Consider the following 23,361-nt stretch of genomic DNA (forward strand, 5'->3'; position numbering starts at 1 on the left):
CTCCAGCCCCGTGATAATTTTGGTTGCCCTTTCTGCTCCTTTCCCAGCTCTACAGCACCCTTTTGGAGGCATGGTGAGTATTTACAGCAGTCTTTCACATTACCTCCACGATGAACTGATTCACGGAATTCCTCTCGAAGAACATCCTTCTCTCCCTCTTGTTTTGGCACAAGGATTTCTGTTGGGTGCACACCCCATCAGCTCCGTACAGAACAACAAAGACATCTGCATTGGTGCCCGCTCCAAAAATGTCACTTGTGTGAACAGTAACCTCATAGGGAACAACTGTCCAAGTAAAGGGGAGGGAGAACAGAACAAGCAAATGAGACACGTCTGACCAAGAGGGACCTTCTCCCCTGAATTTTAATCAGGACGGGGAACCTTGCAACGCAGAACCATTTTCTGATGGGGGGTTGAATTGCGCCCCCCCCCCGGGCCCTCTACAGGCTGGGTGACATCAGTGGGTGTGGCCATGCCCAGTGGGGTAGTGGTAAAATTCAAAGTGCAGACACTCATTCTGACAGTCCCCGTAGCCACGACCCCAGGAAGACCTCGAGATTGCAGGCTGCTGTGTTGACTCATATCAGCAAACTAGTTCTAAGGGTTTCCATCAGCTAGGAGCAGGTCTCTTGTCCAGCAAATGGGTCTTAGCTGTCCATTCAGGACAAGGCCCTCCGCCCATACATTACATTACAACAGGGAACAATCTACTGTTGCTGGGGAAATTAATTTCCCTCCAGCTGCGGTGACGCTTGCAGCTCCCTCAGAAGAAGGCAGATCACGTCAGCGTCCCTGCCGATAAAGAAGTGCCAGTGCTGCGTCCCTGCAAGCCCCAGCTGCACGACACCACCGGCCACACCCGCTGATGTCACTGCCCCAACCACTGTGCCTTTCTCCATGCTGGCAGAGGCACAGTGTTCCGCGCCTCTCTCCTCACGGAGAAAGGGACTCATCCAACACTAGGAGGAGCAGCCAGCAGTGGCACAGGACTCAGGAAAGGACTCAGCTGGCACTGAGAAGAGCAGCCTGTCCTCCAGCGCTGGCCAAGTCCCCTGCTGCTCACATCCCTGCTGCTATCTCCAATCTGAGATTGGAGATAGCAGGGGCATTCCCCAGTTGGGAAGAGGAAAAGCGCTCAGAGGAATCCCCGCTGCTGGCCTCCCAGCCTGCTTCCTTCTCTGCATTCCTGTTTGCTGTTCACTTGCATCCCAATGTCAGCTTTTTCTGAACAGGTTCCTTGTTTCAGACCATGGCCCATGATTGACTCTGCCTCTGGATGGAGCACTCCTGCCCTACAGTTATGTAGCCCACTTCCCTAAATTCTGCTTCAGCTCTCCAGTGGGGGCTGTTCTAATGCTGGTCAGGACTTGAGCCCTCAGTAGACCTCAAAGTGATGAACTGAGTGGTGGGGGCAGGAGGTAACTATCCTGTCATCATCTTTGCTCTGGCCAAATGAGGGAGCGGCAGAGAGTCAGCCAAGGAAATCCCCTTACCCCAATAGGCCAGAGAAGATCAAATGATGCTCCCTGGCCAGATAAACTTTCTGGGTCAGATTCAGAAGTTTCTGATGGTCTGAGTAATGAGAAAACCAGGGCCAGCCCTACCATTGGGCAGAGTGAGGCAGTTACTTCAGATGGCAGATGCAGGGAGGTGGCAGTAAGGTGTTGGCAGAGAGACCTTTTGTGCCATCAAGGGACTCTGAGGAAACATGCTCTTGCTGGCTACAGATTACCTGCAGGGCAGGATTAGGGGTGCGTAATTGGGAAAGGGTGGGCAGAAAGTAGATCTCCAGATGTTTTGGACTTCAGCTCCCATAAGCACCTGCCAGCAATGGCCAATAGCCAGGAATGCTGGGAGTTGGTCTAAAACATTGGGAGATCTAAGTTCTGCCCAAGCCTGGCCTAGGGTACCGGGCTTGGACAAGGTGCTGAGTCTGGGGAGGATACCGGTCGTGGACTCTTTACTTAACTATCCGTTCAGCAACTGAAACAAATATAGTACAAACAATTCCTCTCCAGCTGCAGAGCTGGCAACAGTGCCCTGCATGGCCAATGTTGCGTGTGTTTTTATATATAAATCTCTCACACAGGAAAATTTACAGCATCAGTGTTTGTTCAGCAAACAGTTCAGAGTGATGGTGATCAGAACCATGTGTGCACATTTATCATCTGATATGACAGAGCCTCATCTATTGGGGCAGCTGGCCATAGTTCAGTGACAGAGCATATGCTTTGCTTGAAGAAACTTCCAGGGTTAATCTCTGGCATCCCCAGAGTCAGATGGAAAAGACTGTTATCCGGAGCCCTGGAGATAAAACCCACTGCCAGTCGGTGTAGGCCAGGGATGGGGAACCTGTCACCCTCCAGACTACAGTTTCCAGCATCCCTGGCAATTGCCTGTGTGGACTGGGGCTGATGGGAATTAGAGTCCAACAACACAGGCAGGGATGGAGGATCCTCATCCCTGGGATGGACAATCCTGAGCTGGATGGACCAATAGTTTGACTCAGTATTAAGACAGCTCCCTACTCCCCTATGGATAAAACCCTGCAGGCAAACTGTGCATCAAAGACATGAAACTAGCTACAAATGCAGTAAAAAAACCTAAGATATTCAAACGTGGAATGAATGGGGGATTGCCAAAGATGCTCCTCACCTGGGACACCATTTGGTTTAGCAAAGCCCTAGCTGCCTTAGCCTACCTCCGCACTCAGTTTCAGGAGCTGGGTCACCAACTTCTGAACTGATCCCTGTAGCTCTCCCTCCAATGTAGGGATAGCATAATGGATTCTTTTTAGGCCCACCAGATTTCCCTGGAGCACCCAGCTTGGCTTGCATTTGTGAGGCAAGCCAAAGCATTTCCCCCAAAATGTGGGAACTTTTCTCCCCCCTCAATCAATGTTCACACAAATTGCACCTGCAATTTGCATAATTTGCACACATTTCAGCTGGAATTCGCTTAATTTGCACAAAATGGGGTACAACTCGGGAAAATTAAGCATATCGTGGCCACAATTTGCTCAAATTACACTGTACATTTGCATAAATTGTGGTCGAAATTTGCACAAATTGCAGCTGCAATTTGCACAAATGTCAATTTAAAGGGGGGAAAACTTGAAAATCTGCAAGCTGGGCTGACTCAATCTACATTGCGTCAGCCAGCTCACAGGTAAGTCAGCCAATGTCCGTGGGGCTTCATTCCCCAGCAGATTCCTCCAACTTCCCTATTCCAATGGCAGCAATTTGCAGTAATGAGCAGGTGATCATGTTTCGCTCCATTCTATGACAAGCTTCACCTGCTGGTTTCTACATATCTAACCTCTGTTAAGAGGTAGGGGAGAGAAGTTTTTTTTTTTTTTTCCCCTGGCCAGGTATCAAACCTTGGCTAGGGTTTCTCTGGCCATTCTCTATCTTGACTCTGGTCCTACTCATATTGGGACTTGTACCCTTCGGTGCCCCATGTGCTGGGCTATGGATAACCCAGTACTGGAAAGAGGTCTCTGCATAATTCAACAATCAACTGGAGCAGGCAGATTATGCCAAAAAGGGGCTTAGCCAGGAGCTCCAGTTTACAGTGGGGGGGGGGGGGTAGCAGCAGGACAGCGGTATTTCAATATTTCAGCCAAGGTGCAAAATAAAGCCAAAAGATGTCTTGCCAGCCTCCTGTCTCATTCATGTGGCAGTTTAACAGTCACATGCCCTAAGGAGCCATTTTAATTGGGGCACAGAATGACAATGAAACCTTTCGAAATGTTACCAAATTGCTTTATTTTCTGTCTTCCTGCAAAGTAGCTAAATAATCTGCTAGGTTAATGGTTGGAAAATTAGATTCTTTTTAGAAGTACAAAGTATTTATTTATTTAGGCAACCGGGTGGATGGCAGCTTAGTCGAGTGCCCCCTTCTTGCTTAGCCTATTGACGTCAACCTTGCAGCTGGTTTGGACGTGAGGCATCGAAATTGCTCAAATGTGAGCAAAATTCCATGAATGCACTGCAGGTAAAAAGATGCAGTGCTGCAAATTTGAAAGCCCTTGAGGAGCCAATTTGTTTTTTAAACTTGGGTACCAAAAGAACATTATTGTTCTTTTACAAGTGCCCGAGGCCGTTTATAAGATTAACAGTGCAATGCCATTCATGTTTACTTGACTGTAAGTCCCACTGTGGTCAGTGGGGCTTACTCCCAAGTAATTACCTACAGGAATGCAGTCTGAAAAAGCTTTACATCAAAGAAGAACAGCCAGTATCAGAAAACAAAAACTCAAATGGGAGCAGACTCTGAAACAGACTTGTTGAACCTTTTGCAGCCTGAGGGCTGAATTCCATTTCAGAGAATCTGTTGGGGGCCACATTCCGGTGGTGGACAGAGCTTAGGGATGTATGGATTCTGTAAAATCTGTTCTGTCTGCATTTTGTGGATTGTCTGGTGTCTTTCATTCTGTCATCTGCTCATTGATGGAATCATTTTTTTTTCCCAACTTCCCAAATTTGTGCAAATTTGCACTTGCAAAAATTTCTACTTGAAGAAATATTTATTATTATTATTAATATTAATATTTCTATACTGCCCCATATATGAAGCTCTCTGGACAGTTTACAAATGTGCAAATATGCCCCTCCCCCATGAGCAAATACCCCCAAATGTGCATTTTCATGCTTTAGCCTATGCGGGAGATGTACATTTTTGGCTGGCATTTTTTATTTTGTGTATTTTTCTATGAATAAATTTGTGTAAAATTCCAGAAAGTAAAAAAAAGAAGTCTGCAGGTCCACAGAATCTGTGCAACGTGGGAAAAGCCAGTCAGCTGCGGAATCCATGGGTCGGATTCATACAAATCCCAACTCATTTGATTCCATTGCGGATTTCTCTGACATCCCTAGCGGAGCTGAAGGCAAAAGGGACAGGGCCAAAGGAACCAATGACCTAGGGAGGTGGTGGGCTCTCCTACACTGGAGGCATTCAAGACGAGGCTGGACAGCCATCTGTCAGGGATGCTCTGACTTGGATTCCTGCATTAAGCAGCGGGTTAGACTCGATGGCCTTGTAGGCCCTGTCCAACCCTGCTATTCTATGAAAGAAGAAAGGGACGTGTCCACAGGCAAAAAGGGGTAGAGTCAAAATACCACCTTAAAGCTCTTCCTGCCAGTAACTCAGCCTTAGGAGAAGCATTTCAAACTTTAAAAATAGGGGGTGGGGGAAGAGACCCACAAAAGCCATGAAACCACCAAATGATCAGCAGTCAGGGGAAAGGGGCGGGGCCAGGGAATGAGGCATGGCTGTTTGGGGAACCCCAGAGGGCTAGACTGAAATCCCAGGGGGCGGAGCAGATGTGACTCCCAGGCCTGGAATTCTGCACCTTTGTTCTAAAATATAGACAAACCAAGAGGAAAGGAAAGAAATACACTCATATCAGCACCAAGAGTTTGGGCTGAAGACCCCACCTCAAATGCCTTTTAGAGGCTGAGGTGTGAAGGTGAGGTGTGAAGAGTGAGGTGAGGTGAGAAGAGGCCAGACATGCCCCTTCAGGGAGAAGGTTCCAGAGCCTGGGCGCAACAACCAAAGAGGCCCTATCCTGCATATTCATCTGTCTCACTTCAGATGGTTAGGCATCATGGAGCATTAATATTATTGCTGTTGTTGTTGTTATTATCATAATCATCATCTAATGTACTTGAGTATAAAAGGCAAAATACTTACTCAATTGCAAAGTTTCCCTTACAATAAATATGGAAAGGAGCAGCAGCAATCTATTTCCAATCACCGCTTCTGTGTTTATTGCAGGACACCTGTCCCTTTAAACATAGAGAGGCCATTCACAACTGATGGGGCCACCCATGTATTTTGCCATAGAAAGTAAAAGCATGAATCAGCCCTTACATCATATCAGACGCTGCAGATGTAAGAGCTGACTGTCATTCATGCTGACTGGCCAAGGGCTTCTCCCCGTGTTGCCTTGAGACTACTTCAGTTTTGACTCCTGTGTGACTCCCCACATCGTTGTGACTCCAGGGGCACACAGGCCTTACTGGCTGTGTGTCCGTGGACAGATTTACTATTATGCGGAGTGCTTTGTTGCACTTGGGTCTCCTGCAGACATATTATGCGTAATATGACCAAGCAGTGTTTGGCCAGCACAGCACTGCTACTCACATGGGACATACGTCCTTGTCTGCAGATCTGCAGGAAACAGGAACCTTTCAGTAGCTCCGTCATCTTCCGATTTATCCAGCCAACGACCACAAGGAAACTTCAGGCACAGGCCCAGGCATGGGGCGTCCACTTCTACCCACTCCAGAAACCAACCTTGAGAATTTCCTGGGGAAGGATGGGAGAACTTCATTTGCCAACAGTGCTGTTTAGCAGACTTTCACATGGTAATCTACTAATAGGGTGGCCATGTGTCCCCTTTAACAGAGGACAGACCTCTATTTGAAGGGCTGCCAGAGGACTGTCCTCTATTTTGAAAGTGTCCTCTGTTTGAAGGGCTGTCCGGTCCAAGTCCGGTTTAAAGATAGAGAACAATCAGAAGGAAGAGCTGGGCCTTGAAGTCGCCTATCAACAGCTCCTGGACAGCAGATTGAGCAAAGCACACAGATGTACTGATGAGATGTACTGATTTCCATTTAAATTATAGCAATTATTTCTACATTTGCATCTATATGTCTGAATTAGCATTATGAAAATTGGTGGGTAGTATCCAGTGTTAGTCCTACCTAGAGTAAATCCATTGAAATATATGGATCTCAAGTAAGTCATGATTAACAAGTTCCATTCATTTCAATGGGTCTACTCTAAGTAAGATTAACATTGGATACTACCTGGTGTCTTCCTTTGTGATATATGCCTAACCTTCTCACTGATATAGTGACTTTGGCAAAGATTGTCGTCGTACCCCCCTCGAAGGTTTCTACTTTTCAGGGAGTCAAGAGTTCCTTTGCAGAGTAAAGCTAGCTCAAGGCTTATTTCTACAATGCAGGCAGCAACCTTGGATGGGGTTGGGTGGCAGTCAGACAGCTGCATCAAGGGGAGCTGAGTCTGCCCAGTAACTCTTTGCTATGGACATCTGGACCAGGCCCAGATGGAAGACTAACAACTCTATTGCTGTAGGTCTCAGGTAAGATGGCCTGCTCAGGCTCTAGGGATGATACATGGAGCTCCTCCTCCCAGAAACATCCCCCACCCTTTATTGCTGTTCTTGCTTTGGCCAACTTCCCCCTGCCCCACCCCAATGCATACAGGGTCAGCCCTGGTTTGTACTTGGATGGGAGACCGCCTGTGAATCAGGCTTCCTGCATTGAGCAGGGGGTTGGACTCGATGGTTTGTAGGCCCCTTCCAACCTTATGATTCTATAAACTCCATGATATTGTACAAGTCTTAATAAAAAATGGCCAACATCTATGAACAAATACCACCATTTTTTTTAATATCAGGTAGACCAGGCTTCCCCAACCTGGAGTGTTGGACTACAACTCCCATCATCCCCTGCCACTATGCTGGCAGTGGTCCTAGTGACAGTTCAGACCATAGGCCTGGCTTACCTCACCATTCAGCTGAGTAATACTGCTCTAGAGCTTTTAATGCTGAAACACTTAGAAAAATGAACTTGCCTGAGCATTTTTATATAGTTTCACACCAACATACCTGTATCATCGTGGCCAATCTTGATTTTCTTCAGGTCTCCAAGGTCCACGCACTCCACCGTGAACACATCAGTCTTGGCTCGCTCAAATTTGTTCTTGTTCGTCTTGGAGGCCTTCAAGTAGATTGTCCCTGTTTTGTTTAAATCACAGACCCTGTTATTTACCAGAAAGGGGAGCACAGCTGGCCCCAGCGGGCACCACATTTGGGTATCTGCAAATGCACTGGCCATTTGGGGCTCCATCAAGAGCCGTGCCATCTTTGTGGACATAATGAGAGACCTAGCAAAGCTGAAGTCATCACCCAAAATGTACGCATGTCCTTAAGGACTCTGAAATGAAGTATAATTTGAGAATGAGGTAATTCTTTGCTTGATTACCTCACCTGCTGCACTTATTCTGGCCACAAACAGGACAATATGGAATGGATATGCATTACAGTGCTGATGTGTATATAGGGCCAAGAAGAAGAAAAAGAAGAAGAAGAAGAAGAAGAAGAAGAAGAAGAAGAAGATATAGGAGTGTTCAAAGCGCTTCACAGATATTATGTCTTTACAATAGCTCTGGAAATACGTATTTTGATCCCTATATTACAAGTATGAAAGGCTGAGAGATAAGAGGCTGCAAAAGACCATCATCAAGTGAATTCACTGAACCAAATGAACACATCCCAGATTATAGCTCTTTGCTACTACAACATGCCATCTCACACTTATATGTGTTATTGTGAACATCTATAAGTTTGGTGTGAATGTTGACAATCCCAGACATATTTGGCAAATGTACATAAACTCAGAGATACGCTGAGTATTGGCAATGACTGAAATGTGATTGATCGGGATTCACAGATTATGTTTAGGGAAAAAGTGGGGAAATATCTATCTTCAGATATTCATGATATTCATCTAGGATTGTCTGCACTCATGTGTGGGTGGGTGTTGACATTCCCCAGATTTTGCGCATTTGCTGTGACAAGGGATGGAGGAATCTGTCAAGCTCTATTTCATTCAGGTTCTCAGTATTCCATGGTTAAGTTTGTTCCATCCCATTTCCTCATTGAAGTGCAAAATTATTATTATTATTATTATTATTATTATTATTATTATTGCTATTACTATTATTATAGTTCCAGCCTGCATGAACATTCATACATATTTTCATGTACATTTTTTCAAAATATACACATTCTTTAAAATGTACATATTTTTCTGCACATTTTTTCAAATACATGCACTTTTTTTGCAAACTGCATTGAAACTTTGGAAAACTACAGATTGTGACGTATAAATGCATTCTGCTTCATGTTTAAGTTCAGGAAGAACAGCTTTGTTAAATTTGCATAGAAATGAGAACCAAATGAATTTCTCACCCATCCCTACGTGGGTCGGAGAGCTGTAGGAGGTTCACACCGATACGATGCATTTCAGAACAAAAACTGCCCTGCACTTAATACTGGTCGCAGGAACTGCCAAAAGGAATCTCAAGAGACTTCAGGAGAATACAAAAATTCTGGACACTCTGCCAAAAGCTTTCAAAAAAGGGCAGTATAGCTAACCATGACCAAGAAAAATCCTGATCTGATTCAGCTGCACTAATGAGCACACATTTTGCCATGAGAAGATAAAAGCATTTACTGAAAGAGCAGATAAAACTGCTATGCCAATTTTCTTGAGCCATGGCAGCCAATTATACAAGTGGCCAAAAGCCAACAATGTCTCTCGCTCTCTGGGGCTGAGCTTGGTTCTTACCGGTGTCATCTTTGGTTCCATAAAGAACAATGAAGACATTAGCATCCGTCCCACCATTTTTCTTGTCCCCAGTTCTCACTGTCACAGTGAATGTAGTTGATTTAGCTGTCAAAAAGAAGAATCTCTGTTGGGAAAGGTGACTTCTGAGCTACAATAGATTTTATTGCCTCTGTTGTTCCATTGCATATGGGGGATCTTCTGTGAAATAGAGAAGGAGACTGGGGAGTCAGCTTGACTTAGGGATGCTAGAGAAATCCTCTGCAGACCCAAATAAGGCCAAATTCCCAGGAATCCAACCTCTGGATTCCTGCCAGTAGCCTATTGCGGGAAAATTACGGCTGTAAATTGTGTAGTTTACAGCATTTGTGGCCATAAAGTACTTCTTTCTGTGTAAATTGCAGCATAAAAGGCCGTAATTTACATAGAAGAAAGTGTCTTATTATGGCCGCAAATGCTGTAAACTACACAATCTATGGCTGTATTTTCCCGTGATAGGCTAATGGCAGCTGCCTTTTAGACAGCCGGAGAGCCATCTTGCTAATTATGGTAAATGCACCAGGGCTCTGGGGAAAGGTGAGGGGCCCTAAGAGGCCTGGATTTCCCCATAGCAGACGCCCCCCCCAGACTGGACATCTGGGAGTTCGCTATGGATGTACGAAAGTTCCGCCACGGATCTCGGGGAGGCCGAATGCCAGCGCATTCGGCCCCCCAAAATCGGTGGCGGAACGGCCCGCCCCCCCCCCCCTGGGATGGGACTTACCTGGGGCGGATCTTCCTGGCGGCGGCGGTTCGGCGGCGGTGGCAACAGCCGGTCTTCCAACCGGCTGCCACCACCGCCATTTCCAAGTTAAAAAAAAAAAAAACGTGATAGGCTACGTAAAGATTTACGTAGCCTATCACAGCTAGATTTTAAAAAAACACTGCGATAGGCTACGTAAAGATTTACGTAGCCTATCGCAGTGTTTTTTTAAAATCTAGCTGTGATAGGCTACGTAAATCTTTACGTAGCCTATCACATTTTTTTTTTTTTTTAACTTGGAAATGGCGGTGGTGGCAGCCGGTTGGAAGCTGCTGACTTAAAAAAAAATGCGCGTACGCAAATGGTGGCGCCCATGGCTGCCGCCATTTGCGTTCCTTATTTTGGCATGTCTTAGTCTACGTAAACATTTACGTAGACTAAGACGGCAAAAATAAGGGGAACGCAAATAGTGTAGACGCTACACTATTTGCATTCCCCTTATTTTTGCTGTCTTAGTCTACGTAAATGTTTACGTAGACTAAGACATGCCAAAATAAGGAACGCAAATGGCGGCGGCCATGGGTGCCACCATTTGCGTACGTGCGTGTTTTTTTTTTTTTTTAATCAGCCGTGATAGGCTACGTAAAGATTTATGTAGCCTATCATGGCTGACTGCAGGGACGCAAACGGCGGTAGCTACGGCCACCGCCATTTGCATCCCTGCTAGCCAGCGGCCGGATGTCCGGCTGCTGGCGGAGCTGGCCGGCAGCTCCGCAGAATCGCTGAGGAGCACAGCCAGCCGGCCAGGATTCTGGGGGGGAGGAACGGAGCGCCTCCCCCCCCGGCGAGGATTCCAGGGGGAGGGACGGAACACCTCCCCCCGCACCATCAGCATAATCCCCGAAAGGTAAGTGATTTTCATACATCCCTAGGGTTCACCCATCTTGACTATAGGAAGCAGAGATTAAGGATAGGCAAAACTGTCAAGTTTGAACTCATTGGGATTCTTGTTTTTCCACCACCAACGTCATTCTGACTCATGTCCACATTGGATTGCAAGCCTTTTTTCCACACAGGGATTCATACAGATTTCCCTCTGCATTTTTCAAAATGTGCACATTTCTGTGTGCATTTTTCAAATGTACATATTTTGTATATGTAAAGCACATTTGAAAAAAATGTGCAAACCCACGCATTATGGAGTTCCCAGAAACTGCACTCCTCACCCACTCCCCTGTGTCCTTGTAGCTGGTGTGATTCTCTCCACACTGCCTATATCCCTATGCTCGGAAACAGAGCATGGAGAAGGGGAAAAGGGGGCAGTCCTGGAGGCAGGGAGGGGAGGAGACCACAGAAGCTTCTTTATGAAGCTTCCTATTAGGTCTCCAGGCTGCTTCCCTCCCCCTCCCCAAAGCTGCACGTAGATGGGCAAAATCGCCCATCTAGGCAAAAATGCAGGGTAGCCAGCGGGCAGAGGAGAGGATGCCCTCCACACTCCAGCTGCCCTGCGTAGGACAGTTGGCAGCCTCCGATTTCTGTGGCTGGTGACTATCTGAATGAGATCACGCCCTTAGATATACAAAAATGCATACATTTGAAAATGTACACAGTAATGCAATGACACATTTGTTGTGCACATTTTTCAAATGTGAGCATTTCCTAACACATTTTTCTTTTGTGAAAATGCAATGACAACTTTTTCTGCACATTTTTTCAAATGTGCACATTTCCTAACATGTTTTTGTACATTTTTCAAATGTGCACATTTCCTAACACATTTTTGTTTTGTAAAAATGCAATGATACATTTTTGTGTGCATTTTTCATATGTGCGTGTGTTTCCTAATACATTTTTGTTTTGTGAAAAGCATCACAAATGTATGGATTTCCAGCCCCAAATTGTGTTTGGGTCCGCAATCAATTCCAGGAGGTGTGAATCGGGTAATCTTGGATAAAAATGTGAACGTGATGAATTTCTCACCCATCTTTAGTAGGAATTGGGTTAGACATTATTCAAGGTGCACCAAAAGACACACTAGGGTAATACCTTCATTAAGACCAGTTAAAATATCATGGATTAGTGAGCAAGCTTTCTAATTCTCCATAATTCTTTTCCAGCAAAGATCTCAAGCAAAATATAATGATAGGGAGGAGGAGGAGAAGATAAAAAACTGGGCATGAAGCACCCACCCCCATCCCCACAGTGGCTGCACTTTCTAACTGTCCTTTGTCTTGCTTACTGCTTTATGACATTTTGGCTGTTCTTAAATAAAAAAAATTACCCTGCTGTGTCTTTTGGTTTGCTGTTCTTTCTTTTTTTTACATGCATGGCCACCTACTATTTACATAGGAACCCAGAAAATTGTCTTATACCAGGTCAGACTATTTGCCAATCGAGCTCAGCATTCTGTACTCTTACCGGCAGCAGTTCTACATGTTCTCAGAACTTTCCCACCCACTGCTACCTTTTTTAACTGGAGATTCTGGGGACTGAACCTGGGACATTCTGTATGCAAAGTATGTGCTCTGCCACTGAGCTACAGTCTTTAATCTGCGTAATTAGAAGTGGAAATGGTCAATTCTTCTTCTGAAACACAACATCTTGGGTCATGTGTTGAAATCAATACACCAGAAGGTAAACCTGTACTTTTTAAAAGTACAGGTTGAGTGGGGGATGCACCTGGGAAGTGGAATGTGAAAATGATGACCTCTTGCAATGATACGGTGGCTGTGTTGTTGGAGGAATGGTGGTGGCATCGTCCTAATAACCAATGGATCTTGTGAGGCCTGGAGGATATCAAGAGCCGTGGTAGAAAGATAAATAAGGACATGCCAACACATACAGGGAAGATCTTTGGATCCCACCAGTCTATTGGTGATGACAAGCCATGGGAGCTAGAAGTCCAATCACTGAATTTAGAAACAGTTTACTTATGGCTTCCAGATTCCACAGACATATAACAGGATATGATGTCATCATCACGCTCCCCTTCTGGGCAACTCACTGGCTAGCAGCCATTTCAGAAGTCAACAGAAGACTGAGCTTGATGGATTGTTACCCTGATGCAGTACAGCAATCATTACATAGTTACAGGCAGTGTTTTGACATGATATTCAGTGAGGAGAAACAACATTAATTCCCTCTCGCAGGATCTTCCCAAAATCGCGATGCAGCTTCCATTACCTAGGGAGGTCATGGGCATCTGACTGGGGCTCGAGGCCCAGTGAGAAATCACTGGCTCAGCCACCCAGACACTAGTCCACGGATCCGAACACTTGCCCAACTTGGTGCGTGCCGAGTTGGGCAAGCACAAGGACCCCTGTTCCTTCGCCAAGCCACAAAATGGCGGCTTTGCCTCTTTCGTAAAGGCCAATTTTACACAAATGGCAGTCATAAAGTGGCCATTTACACCTGTAATCTTGCATAAATGGCCACTTCACGCCTGCCACTTCTGTAAAACTGGCCTTTACGAAAAAGGCTGAGCTCCCATTTTTACACAAAATGGTGGCTCAGAGAGGGACCGTGCGGCCCCGCACCACTTGCCAGGTGCTCGTGGACTGCCCCACAACATGCTGCACAAAGCGAGCAGGGGCAGCCGGCCAGTGGGAGTCCAGCAAGCAGCACACAGCCGGACCTCGATAAGTTCAGCCATCCCTACCATTACCCTTCCAAAAATAGCATGGCGAATAGGAGGAGTTGGCTGCAATAGAAAAAATAATGTGCATGTGGAAGCCATTCTAGTCACCCGTACTTGGAAAGCATATCTAACCTGGTGCCAAACACTGTCATCTTTTTGGCAGCAGGTTAAAACTGCCCTCTACTCCCAGGCATTTCATGGCATACGATGGGCCATTTATGTCAGCTGTCTTAACAGGTCTAGTATTTTATAGAAATTGTTTTTAGCTGTTAGTTTTTAAATTTTATATACAGAAATTATATGCTGTATTTTATTACCTTGTGAACTGTTGTGAACCGCCCAGAGAGCTTCGGCTATTGGCTGGTATAGAAATAAATAAATAAATAAATAAATAGAATCATAGAATAGTAGGGTTGGAAGGGGCCTACAAGGCCACCGAGTCCAACCCCGCCTCAATGCAGGAATCCAAGTCAGAGCATCCCTGACAGATGGCTGTCCAGCCTCGTCTTGAACGCCTCCAGTGTGGGAGAGCCCACCACCTCCCTAGGTCATTGGTTCCACTGTCGTATTGCTAACAGTTAGGACTCTTTTCCTGATGTTCAGACGGAATCTGGAATAAATAAATACTATCTAGTTCTCCAAAGACAGCCGCCCTGTGCAGAAAACATGGTCAATGAATGGGTGGGGTTGCCTGAGAGCTGCATGCCATCACAAGGCCACAGGTTGCCCAGGTCTGGGGTAGAGCAGGTGTGGGCTGACGGTAGCTCTCCAGATACCTTGGACCTCAACTCCCAGCATTCCATGCTGGCAAGGGCTTCTGGGAGTTAAAGTCCAAAAGACCTAGAGAGCCAACTTCTGGTGTTGGCAGTGCAAACCTAGATGGACCAGAGGTCTGATGAAGTAGATGGCAGCTTCCTATGAACCATCTCTTTATCTGTGTGGAATTTGCAAGTTTGCACCAAGTACACATTGAGGAGGTTTTTGGGTCCCTATTAAATACACCATAGGAGCCACCTTTCCATGGGTCCACCCCATGGCACTGCTCTAATGCCCATAAGAATATAAGGACAGCCATGCTGGATGAGACCAAGGTCCATCTAGTCCAGCATTCTGTTCACATAGTGGTCAACCAGCTGGGGAAACCCATAAGTGGGACATGAATGCAATAGCACCATCCTGCTCATGTTCCCTAGCAACTGGCATTCAGAGGTATACTGCCTTAAATACTGGAGGTAGCATATAGCCATCAGGACGAGTAGCCACTGATAGCCTTCTCCTCCAGGAATTTGTCTAATCCCCTTTTAAAGCCATCCAAATTGGTGGCCATCACTATAACTTGTGGTCATGAATTCCATTGTTTACCTATGTGCTGTGAGAAGAAATACTTCCTTTTATCTGTCCTGACTCTCCCACCAAACAGTTTCATGGGATGTTCTAGTATTATGAGAGAGGGAGAAAAATGTTTCCCAGTGTACTTTCTCAATACCATGCATAATTTTATACACCTCTATCATGTCTCCACTTACTCACTTTTTTTTCTAAGCTAAACAATCCCATACATTGTAATCTTTCCTCATAGGGGAGTTGCTCCAGCCATCATTTTAGTTGCCTTTTTCTGTACTTCTTCCAACTCTACAATATCATCTTTTAGGTGTTGAGTGGAACTGCACACAGTATTCCAAGTGTGGTCGCACCATAGATTTGTATAAGGGCAGTATGATATTGGCAGTTTTATTCTCAATTCCTTTCCTAATTATGCCTTACATGGAAGTGGCCGTTTTCACAGCAGCTGCTCTCCGGGTGGGCATTTTCAGCAAGCTGTCCACCACACCCCCAAGATCTCTTTCTTGGTCAGTCACAGCTGGCTCAGACCCCATCAGCGTATATTTGCGATTTTTTGCCCCAACGTGCATCACTTTACACTTGCTTATGGTGAACCGCAATGGATAGAGAAATTGCACAAGTTCTTGCCATGAAACTGTGACGCGCACTACCAGCAGCTGTGGCCCTTCCCTTAGAATTGGTGCTATTTAAAGTGCTTGGTTTCATCTTCAGCATTAACATGGAAGGGATTTTCAAAGGCTGACCACAAACCTTTCTGTTCCAGGCCAAGCGTCGCAAGGGAGCCTTCATTGTCCGAATCCTTCTTCACAAATGCCTCAGCCACTGGTACCAGCTCTCTGGCAATCTGACCGTCATCTTCTTCAATAGCTAACCACCTCTGGCATGGAAAATAGTAACTGCAAGAATAACACTATTTAGCATTCTCTCCATGGCCAACTCCAGAACTTTAAGGGCACAAACCTATGCAATGCCGGCTGGGGAATGGTGGGAGTTGTAGGACTTTTTTCTGTCTAAACATGCCTAGGGTTACACCCTAAATCTGTCTCTGAGAGGAATAAGCCAGCATAGCTTGACTCAAAGGGGGCCCTACTATTATTTATTTATTTATTTATTTATTTTACAATATTTGTATACCGCTCCACATCAAAAGATTTTGGAGAGGTGAACAACAAAGATAAAAGAATAAAACACCATATTAAAACAATTAAAACATTTTAAAAGAAACAGATTCTGAATGTAATAAACCGCAGCTGGTCACTCAAGGAAGGCCTCTTGAAATAACAATGTCTTCAGGAAGTGCCGAAAGCAACACAACATTGGTGCCTGCCTGACTTCCAAAGGCAGGGAGTTCCACAGGAAGGGGGCCACCACATTGAAGGCTCTTTTCCTGGTGGACTCCAGCCAAGCCATGGGTCCATGTGGAACCACCAGGGACATGCCCTCTGATGACCTCAGTGAAGGGGCAAGTTGGTAAAGAAGAAGGCACTCTCTCAGGTATCCTAGTCCCAAGCTGTTTAGGGCTTTGTACACTAGTACTAATTAGGGATGGCGGAGAATTCCGCCACAGACCCCAGTGAGGCTGGACTCTAAAGAATCTGGCCCCCCAGAGTCCATGGTGGAATGCAGCACGTACCTCCACCTCCCTCCAGAATCCTCAGGAGCTGGATCCTCCTTGCAGGCAGCGATCCTGCGGAGCTGCCGGCTGGCTCCGGAGCGCCAGTGATACGGCTGCCATTGCCGTATCACTGGCTGAGGGGGACTGTCTCCAGACGCAAATGGCGTCCAGTACGCCATTTGCGGCTGTAAAGGTCTTAGATTAAGGTAAATGCAGCCATAAATGGCTGCATTTAGCTTAAACTAAGACCTTTACAGCCGCAAATGGCGTACTGGACACCATTTGTGTCCCTGTTTTTTCATGTGATAGGCTATGCAAATATTTGCATAGCCTATCGCGTGAAAAAGCAGGGACGCAAATCGCGTAGTGGACCTAATTTAGAATTTTCAGATGATAGGCTACGCAAATATTTATGTAGCCTATGGCGTGAAAAAACAGGGATGCAAATGGGGTCCACTACGCCATTTGTGTCCCTGCTTTTTCACGCGATAGGCTACGTAAATATTTGCATAGCCTATCACGTGAAAAAACAGGGATGCAAATGGGGTCCACTACGCCATTTGCAGCTGTAAAGGTCTTAGTTTAAGCTAAATGCAGCCATTTACGGCTGCATTTACCTTAAACTAAGACCTTTATGGCCGCAAATGCGTAGTGGACGTCATTTGCGTCTGGAGACAGCCCCCCTCAGCCAGCGATACAGCAATGGTGGCCGTACTGCTGGCACTTGGGAGCTAGCTGGCAGCTCCACAGAATCACCATGGAGTGGAGCTGCCTGGTCAGGATTCCAGGGGGAGGAATGGATCGCCTCCCCGCACTCGGGCGGATTCCCTACAAGCAGGTAGGGAATCCACCCATCCCTAGTACTAATACCTTAAACCTGGCCTGGTAGTGAATAGGCAGCCCTCAGCAAAGGAGTTACATGCTGAATTAGGCCAAAACACACTCAACAGTATTGGAGAGTAGGCCAAACAAAAGAATGTGTAGCGTCAGAAGAGTCTGGAAATAAGGGAAAGATTGGAGGCTCCTTTCTTCTAAATTTTGCTTCTCATGTCCACCCACTCCATCCTGTAAATAGGCTTACAGTACAAGAACCATAATGGACCAAAACGGCAGATGTGGTCCAACTGTCTGCCTACGACAGAATTATCTTGGGCATCCAGGAAATCCTAGCAGTATAATCTTTGTTGTTTATCATAACAACTATCTTAGAATAAATGAAATAAAATTAATATTAAAAAACAAACAAAGATAGGCATGCTGGCCCATGAGGAAAAAAATCCAAAATCCACAGTTTGGCAATACCTTTCTTAGGACCAGCCAAAATTCCACAGAAATGTGCAAGCCTTCAAGTTCTCCAGAACTCTTCCTCAGGCTAGGTGGTATACAAAAGCAGGGGATGGGGGAAGAAAAACAAAAGTCCAAAAATTTGGCCAGGTGTTGTAGCTGTGAGGTCTGCTGTTTAGATAGTTGTTCAGTTGTTCAGTCGTTCAGTCATGTCCGACTCTTCGTGACCCCATGGACCATAGCACGCCAGGCCTTCCTGTCCTGCGCTCTCTCCCGGAGCGTGCTCAAGTTCATATTCATTGCATCCGTGATGCTATCTAGCCATCTCATCCTCTGCAGTCCCCTTCTCCTTTTGCCTTCAGTCTTTCCCAGCATCAGGGTCTTTTCCAGAGAGTTTTCTCTTCGCGTTAGGTGGCCAAAATATTTGAGCTTCAGCTTCAGTATCTGTCCTTCCAATGAGCACTCAGGGTTGATTTCCTGGAGGATGGACTGATTTGACCTCCTTGCAGTCCAGAGGACTCGTAAGAGTCTTCTCCAGCACCACAGTTCGAAAGCATCAATTCTTCGGCGCTCAGCCTTCCTTATAGTCCAGCTCTCACAGCCATACATTACTACTGGGAAAACCATAGCTTTGATTAGACGGACCTTTGTCAGCAAGGTGATGTCTCTGCTTCTTACTATGCTGTCTAGGTTTGCCATAGCTTTCCTCCCCAGGAGCAAGCATCTTTTAATTTCATGGCTACAGTCACCGTCTGTGGTGATCTTGGAGCCCAAGAAAATAAAATCTGTCACAGCTTCCATTTCTTCCCCTTCTATATGCCAGCAAGTGATGGGGCCAGATGCCATGATCTTCATTTTTTTAATGTTGAGTTTCAAACCAGCTTTTGCACTCTCGTCTTTCACCCTCAACAAGAGGCTCTTTAGATCCTCTTCACTTTCTGCCATTAGGGTGGTACCGTCTGCATATCGGAGGTTGTTGATAATTCTCCCGGCAATCTTAATTCCGACCTCTGATTCATCCAACCCGGCGTTTCTCATGATGTACTCTGCATCTCAGTTAAATAAGCAGGGTGACAATATGCAGCCTTGTTGTACTCCTTTCCCAATTTTGAACCAATTGGTTGTTCCATCTCTGGTTCTTACTGTTGCTTCTTGACCCTCGTACAGGTTTCTCAGGAGACAGGTAAGGTGGTCTGGTACTCCCATCACTTTAAGAATTTGCCACAGTTTGTTGTGATCCACACAATCAAAGGCTTTAGCGTAGTCAATGAAGCAGAAATAGACGTTTTTCTGGAATTCTCTTGCTTTCTCCATGATCCAGCAAAAGTTGGTGATTTGATCTCTAGTTCCTCTGCCTCTTCGAAACACAGCTTGTACTTCCGGTAGTTCTCGGTTCGCATACTGCTGAAGCCTAGCTTGTAGGATTTTGAGCATCACCTTGCTGGCATGTGAAATGAGCGCAATTGTACGGTAGTTTGAACACTCTTTGGCATTGCCCTTCTTTGGAATTGGAATGTAAACTGACCTTTTCCAATCTTGCGGCCACTGTTGAGTGTTCCAAATTTGTTGGCATATTGAGTACAGCACTTTAACAGCATCATCTTTTAGGATTTTAAATAGCTCAGCTGGAATACTGTCATCTCCGCTAGCTTTGTTGTTACTAATGCTTCCTAAGGCCCACTTGACTTCACTCTCGAGGATGTCCGGCTCAAGTTCAGTGACTGCACTATCATGGCTATCAGGGACATTCAGATCTTTCCTGTATAGTTCTGTGTATTCTTTCCACCTCTTCTTAATCTTATCTGCTTCTGTTAGGTCCCTGCCTTCTTTATCTTTTATCATGCCCGTCTTTGCACAAAACGTTCCCTTGAGGTCTCCAATTTTCTTGAAGAGATCTCTAGTCTTTCCCATTGTATTGTTTTCCTCGATTTCTTTGCATTGTTCATTTAAGAAGGCCTTCTTGTCTCTCCTTGCTATTCTCTGGAACTCTACATTCTGTTGGATATATCTTCCCCTTTCTCCCTTGCTTTTCGCTTCCCTTCTTTCCTCAGCTACTTGTAAAGCCTCATCAGACAGCCACTTGGCTTTCTTGCATGTCTTTTTCTTTGGGATGGATTTCGTTGCTGCCTCCTGAACAATGTTACAGACCTCCGTCCATAGTTCCCCAGGCACTCTGTCTATCAGGTCTAATCCCTGAAATCTATTCCTCAGCTCCACTGTATATTCATAAAGGATATGATTTCGGTCATACCTGAATGGTTTAGTGGTTTTCCCTACGTTCTTCAATTTAAGCCGAAATTTTGCAAGAAGCAGCTCATGATCTGATGCACAGTCAGCTCCAGGTCTTGTTTTTACTGACTGTATAGAGGTTCTCCATCTTTGGCTGCAAAGGACATAATCAATCTGATTTCGATATTGACCATCTGATGATGTCCATGTGTAGAGTCGCCTCTTGTGCTGTTGGAAAAGAGTGTTTGCTATGATCAGCGTGTTCTCTTGGCAAAACTCTATTAGCCTTTGTCCTGCTTCATTTTGTACACCAAGGCCATGCCTGCCTGTTATCCCGGTGATTTCTTGACTTTCTACTTTAGCATTCCAATCCCCTATGATGAAGAGGACACCTTTTTTTGGTGTTAGTTCTAGAAGTTGTTGCAGGTCTTATTTATTTATTTATTTATTGCATTTATACCCTGCCTTTCTTCCTCTCGCAAGGAACCCAAGGCGGCTTACATTATCCTCCTCCTCTCCATTTTATCCTCACAACAACAACCCTGTGAGGTGGGTTGGGCTGAGAGTCTGTGACTGGCCCAAAGTCACCCAGTGAGCTTTCATGGCCGAGTGGGGACTAGAACCCAGATCTCCCAGCTCCTAACACTCTTGCCACTCAGCTTCTTCGGCATCAGTGGTTGGGGCATAGACTTGAATTACTGTGACGTTGAATGGTTTGCCTTGGATTCGTACTGAGATCATTCTATCATTTTTAAGATTGTACCCCAGTACTGCTTTTCCCACCCTTTTGTTGACTATGAGTGCTACTCCATTTCTTCTAAGGGATTCTTGCCCACAGTAGTAGATATGATGGTCACCTGAATTAAATTCGCCCATGCCTGTCCATTTGAGTTCGCTGATTCCCAAGATGTCGATGTTCAGTCTTGCCATCTCATGTTTGACCACCTCCAGCTTACCTTGATTCATTGATCTGACATTCCAGGTTCCTAAACATAAACAATATTGTTCTTTACAGCATCGGATTTTCTTTTCACCACCAGACACATCCACAGCTGAGTGTCCTTTCGGCTTTGGCCCAGCCGCTTCACTCTTTCTGGCACTACTTGGAAATACCCTCTGCTCTTCCCCAGTAGTATATTGGACACCTTCCGACCTGAGGGGCTCATCTTCCGGTGTCATCTCTTTTAGCCTTGTGATATGTTCCATGGGGTTTTCTTCGCAAGAATACTGGAGTGGGTTGCCATTTCCTTCTCCAGTGGACCACATTTTGTCAGAACTCTCTGCCATGACCTGTCCGTCTTGGGTGGCTCTGCACAGCATAGCTTATGGCTTCACTGAGTTACGCAAGCCCCTTCACCACAACAAGGCAGTGATCCATGAAGGGGGCTGTTTAGATAGACCCAGTCTCAAAATGGAGATTTGCAGTCTGATGCTGGTATCTGATTCTACCAACAATGCATTTTGGAAGAGAGAAGTAATGGCTAATCTCTATTTCTGAAAACACAAAGGCTGGCTGTAACTTTGATCTGTGTTTTTGGGATAGCCGTTGCAGAGAAATTTGGGGACTCAACGGATTTCCCCAGAGCACCCACCTCAGCTTGCATTAGAGAGCTGAGCCATGGGCTTTCCCCCCAAATTTGGGAAATTTCTCATCCCCCCCCAAATTGCCATTTATGCAAATTATGGCTGCAATTTATGTAATTTGTGCAAATTTTGGCTGTAATTTGTGTGATCTGCACAAATTTCAGCCACAGAAAATTTTGTGCAAATTGTGCCCTCAATTTACAATTGCTTCGTGCACAAAACATAGAAATTACAGACGAAATACGCACAAATTACACAAATTACATTTGCATCTAAGTGGCGATTTTAGAGGGTGAGGGGGACCAGAAATCCTTACCCAACTCATACACATTGGGTCATGGCAGCTCGTGGGTTAGCAAGCCAGAGTCCTGGGGGCCGAGCTGCTGAAAGCTCGTCCAACTTGACCCTCCTGACAGAGTCTTCTGACACACACAGGGCCCTGAGTCAGCACAGAGCAAAACTGCAGAGAAACATGACAGTCCTTATATTACCGAAGGTGGAGATCAATTTTAGGTGGTGTGCTAGGTGGACCAACACAGCTGTTTTGTTGTTGCTGCTGCTGTTGTTTTAATGTGCTTTGGAAAATACTGTATTTAGCCATTCAGGGCACAACCTACCACCAGAGGGAGAAGATTTTCTACCACCTGAAAAGGCACTCTACGCCGACGATTCCATTCCTTCAAACCAGTAGCTAATACTCCTGACCTGTCCTCTAATTGACAGATTTACTTAGCGCACCATCTAAAATTGCTGGCTTTGCTCATCCTATACACTGAGGCTGTAATCTTATACACACCTACCTGGAAGTAAGCTCTATGGAAAACAGCGGGGCTTACTTCTGAGTAGACATGCATAGGTCTACTGTAAAATACCCAAGGATAGCAATACACAAGCAAGCAAAGTGTGATTTCATTGCTGAACTGCTCTTTCAGGATGTTCTGCCTAGTGTTTACCCTACATAAACTCTCCCATTCTTTAAAAAAAACAAACCAGAAAAGCTTTGTGCTTTCCTTGTGTGGTTCCACCCTTGGGTATTTTAGTCATGTCAACAAGTGAAAGAGCTAATTAATTTCCTCAAATTGCATTTCACTTGGGCTGCGACTGATTTGGCCAGAACCCTAAATGTTGCATTAGCTGAGAGTGGTAAGCTCTCTGCTTACGTGGTTTCCTCCTTTGTGTCAATAATCTCTATCCTCTCCAAGAACCAAGCTGGATTGCTTCCAGAGTTGTCATGCCGGATACGCAGCTTCTTTAGCTCTCTCAGGTTGATGGCTTGGACAGTGAAAATATCCACCTACAAAACAGCATGTTTGAATCCTCTATGTTTCCAATTGTGCCTTGAACTGAGCATTATCCCATTTTAAATGTGCTGCACAAGGCAATCCATGTCTACTCAGGAGTATGTCCCATTGAATTCAATGAGATTTAGTCCTTGATATATCGCTATAGGATTGTAGCCTTAATATTTGTCAGTTCAGCATTAGAGGTGAAACAATTTGCTCCTCGTGTTCTCTTTAAAATTCCCATCCATGAATTTTGATATTGA

The 23,361-nt window shown here is 45.4% G+C and overlaps 1 protein-coding gene across 1 annotated transcript in view; it reads right to left on the minus strand.

The window, feature by feature from the left end:
- LOXHD1 (lipoxygenase homology PLAT domains 1) overlaps positions 1 to 23,361 on the minus strand; it is a 260,472-nt gene that overhangs the window by 109,268 nt on the left and 127,843 nt on the right. Inside the window, exons 22-27 of the mRNA XM_084829637.1 lie at positions 22,976 to 23,109; positions 15,854 to 15,999; positions 9,384 to 9,488; positions 7,640 to 7,768; positions 6,148 to 6,312; positions 104 to 285 (exon numbers count right to left, since the gene is read on the minus strand). Of these exons, the coding sequence (XP_084685763.1) occupies positions 104 to 285; positions 6,148 to 6,312; positions 7,640 to 7,768; positions 9,384 to 9,488; positions 15,854 to 15,999; positions 22,976 to 23,109 (861 nt within the window). The remainder of the gene's footprint in view (positions 1 to 103; positions 286 to 6,147; positions 6,313 to 7,639; positions 7,769 to 9,383; positions 9,489 to 15,853; positions 16,000 to 22,975; positions 23,110 to 23,361) is intronic.

This window comes from Heloderma suspectum, chromosome 2, assembly GCF_057233095.1.
Source record: "Heloderma suspectum isolate Gila_16-S chromosome 2, 16-S_ref, whole genome shotgun sequence".
NCBI classification, from domain to species: Eukaryota; Metazoa; Chordata; class Lepidosauria; order Squamata; family Helodermatidae; genus Heloderma; species Heloderma suspectum.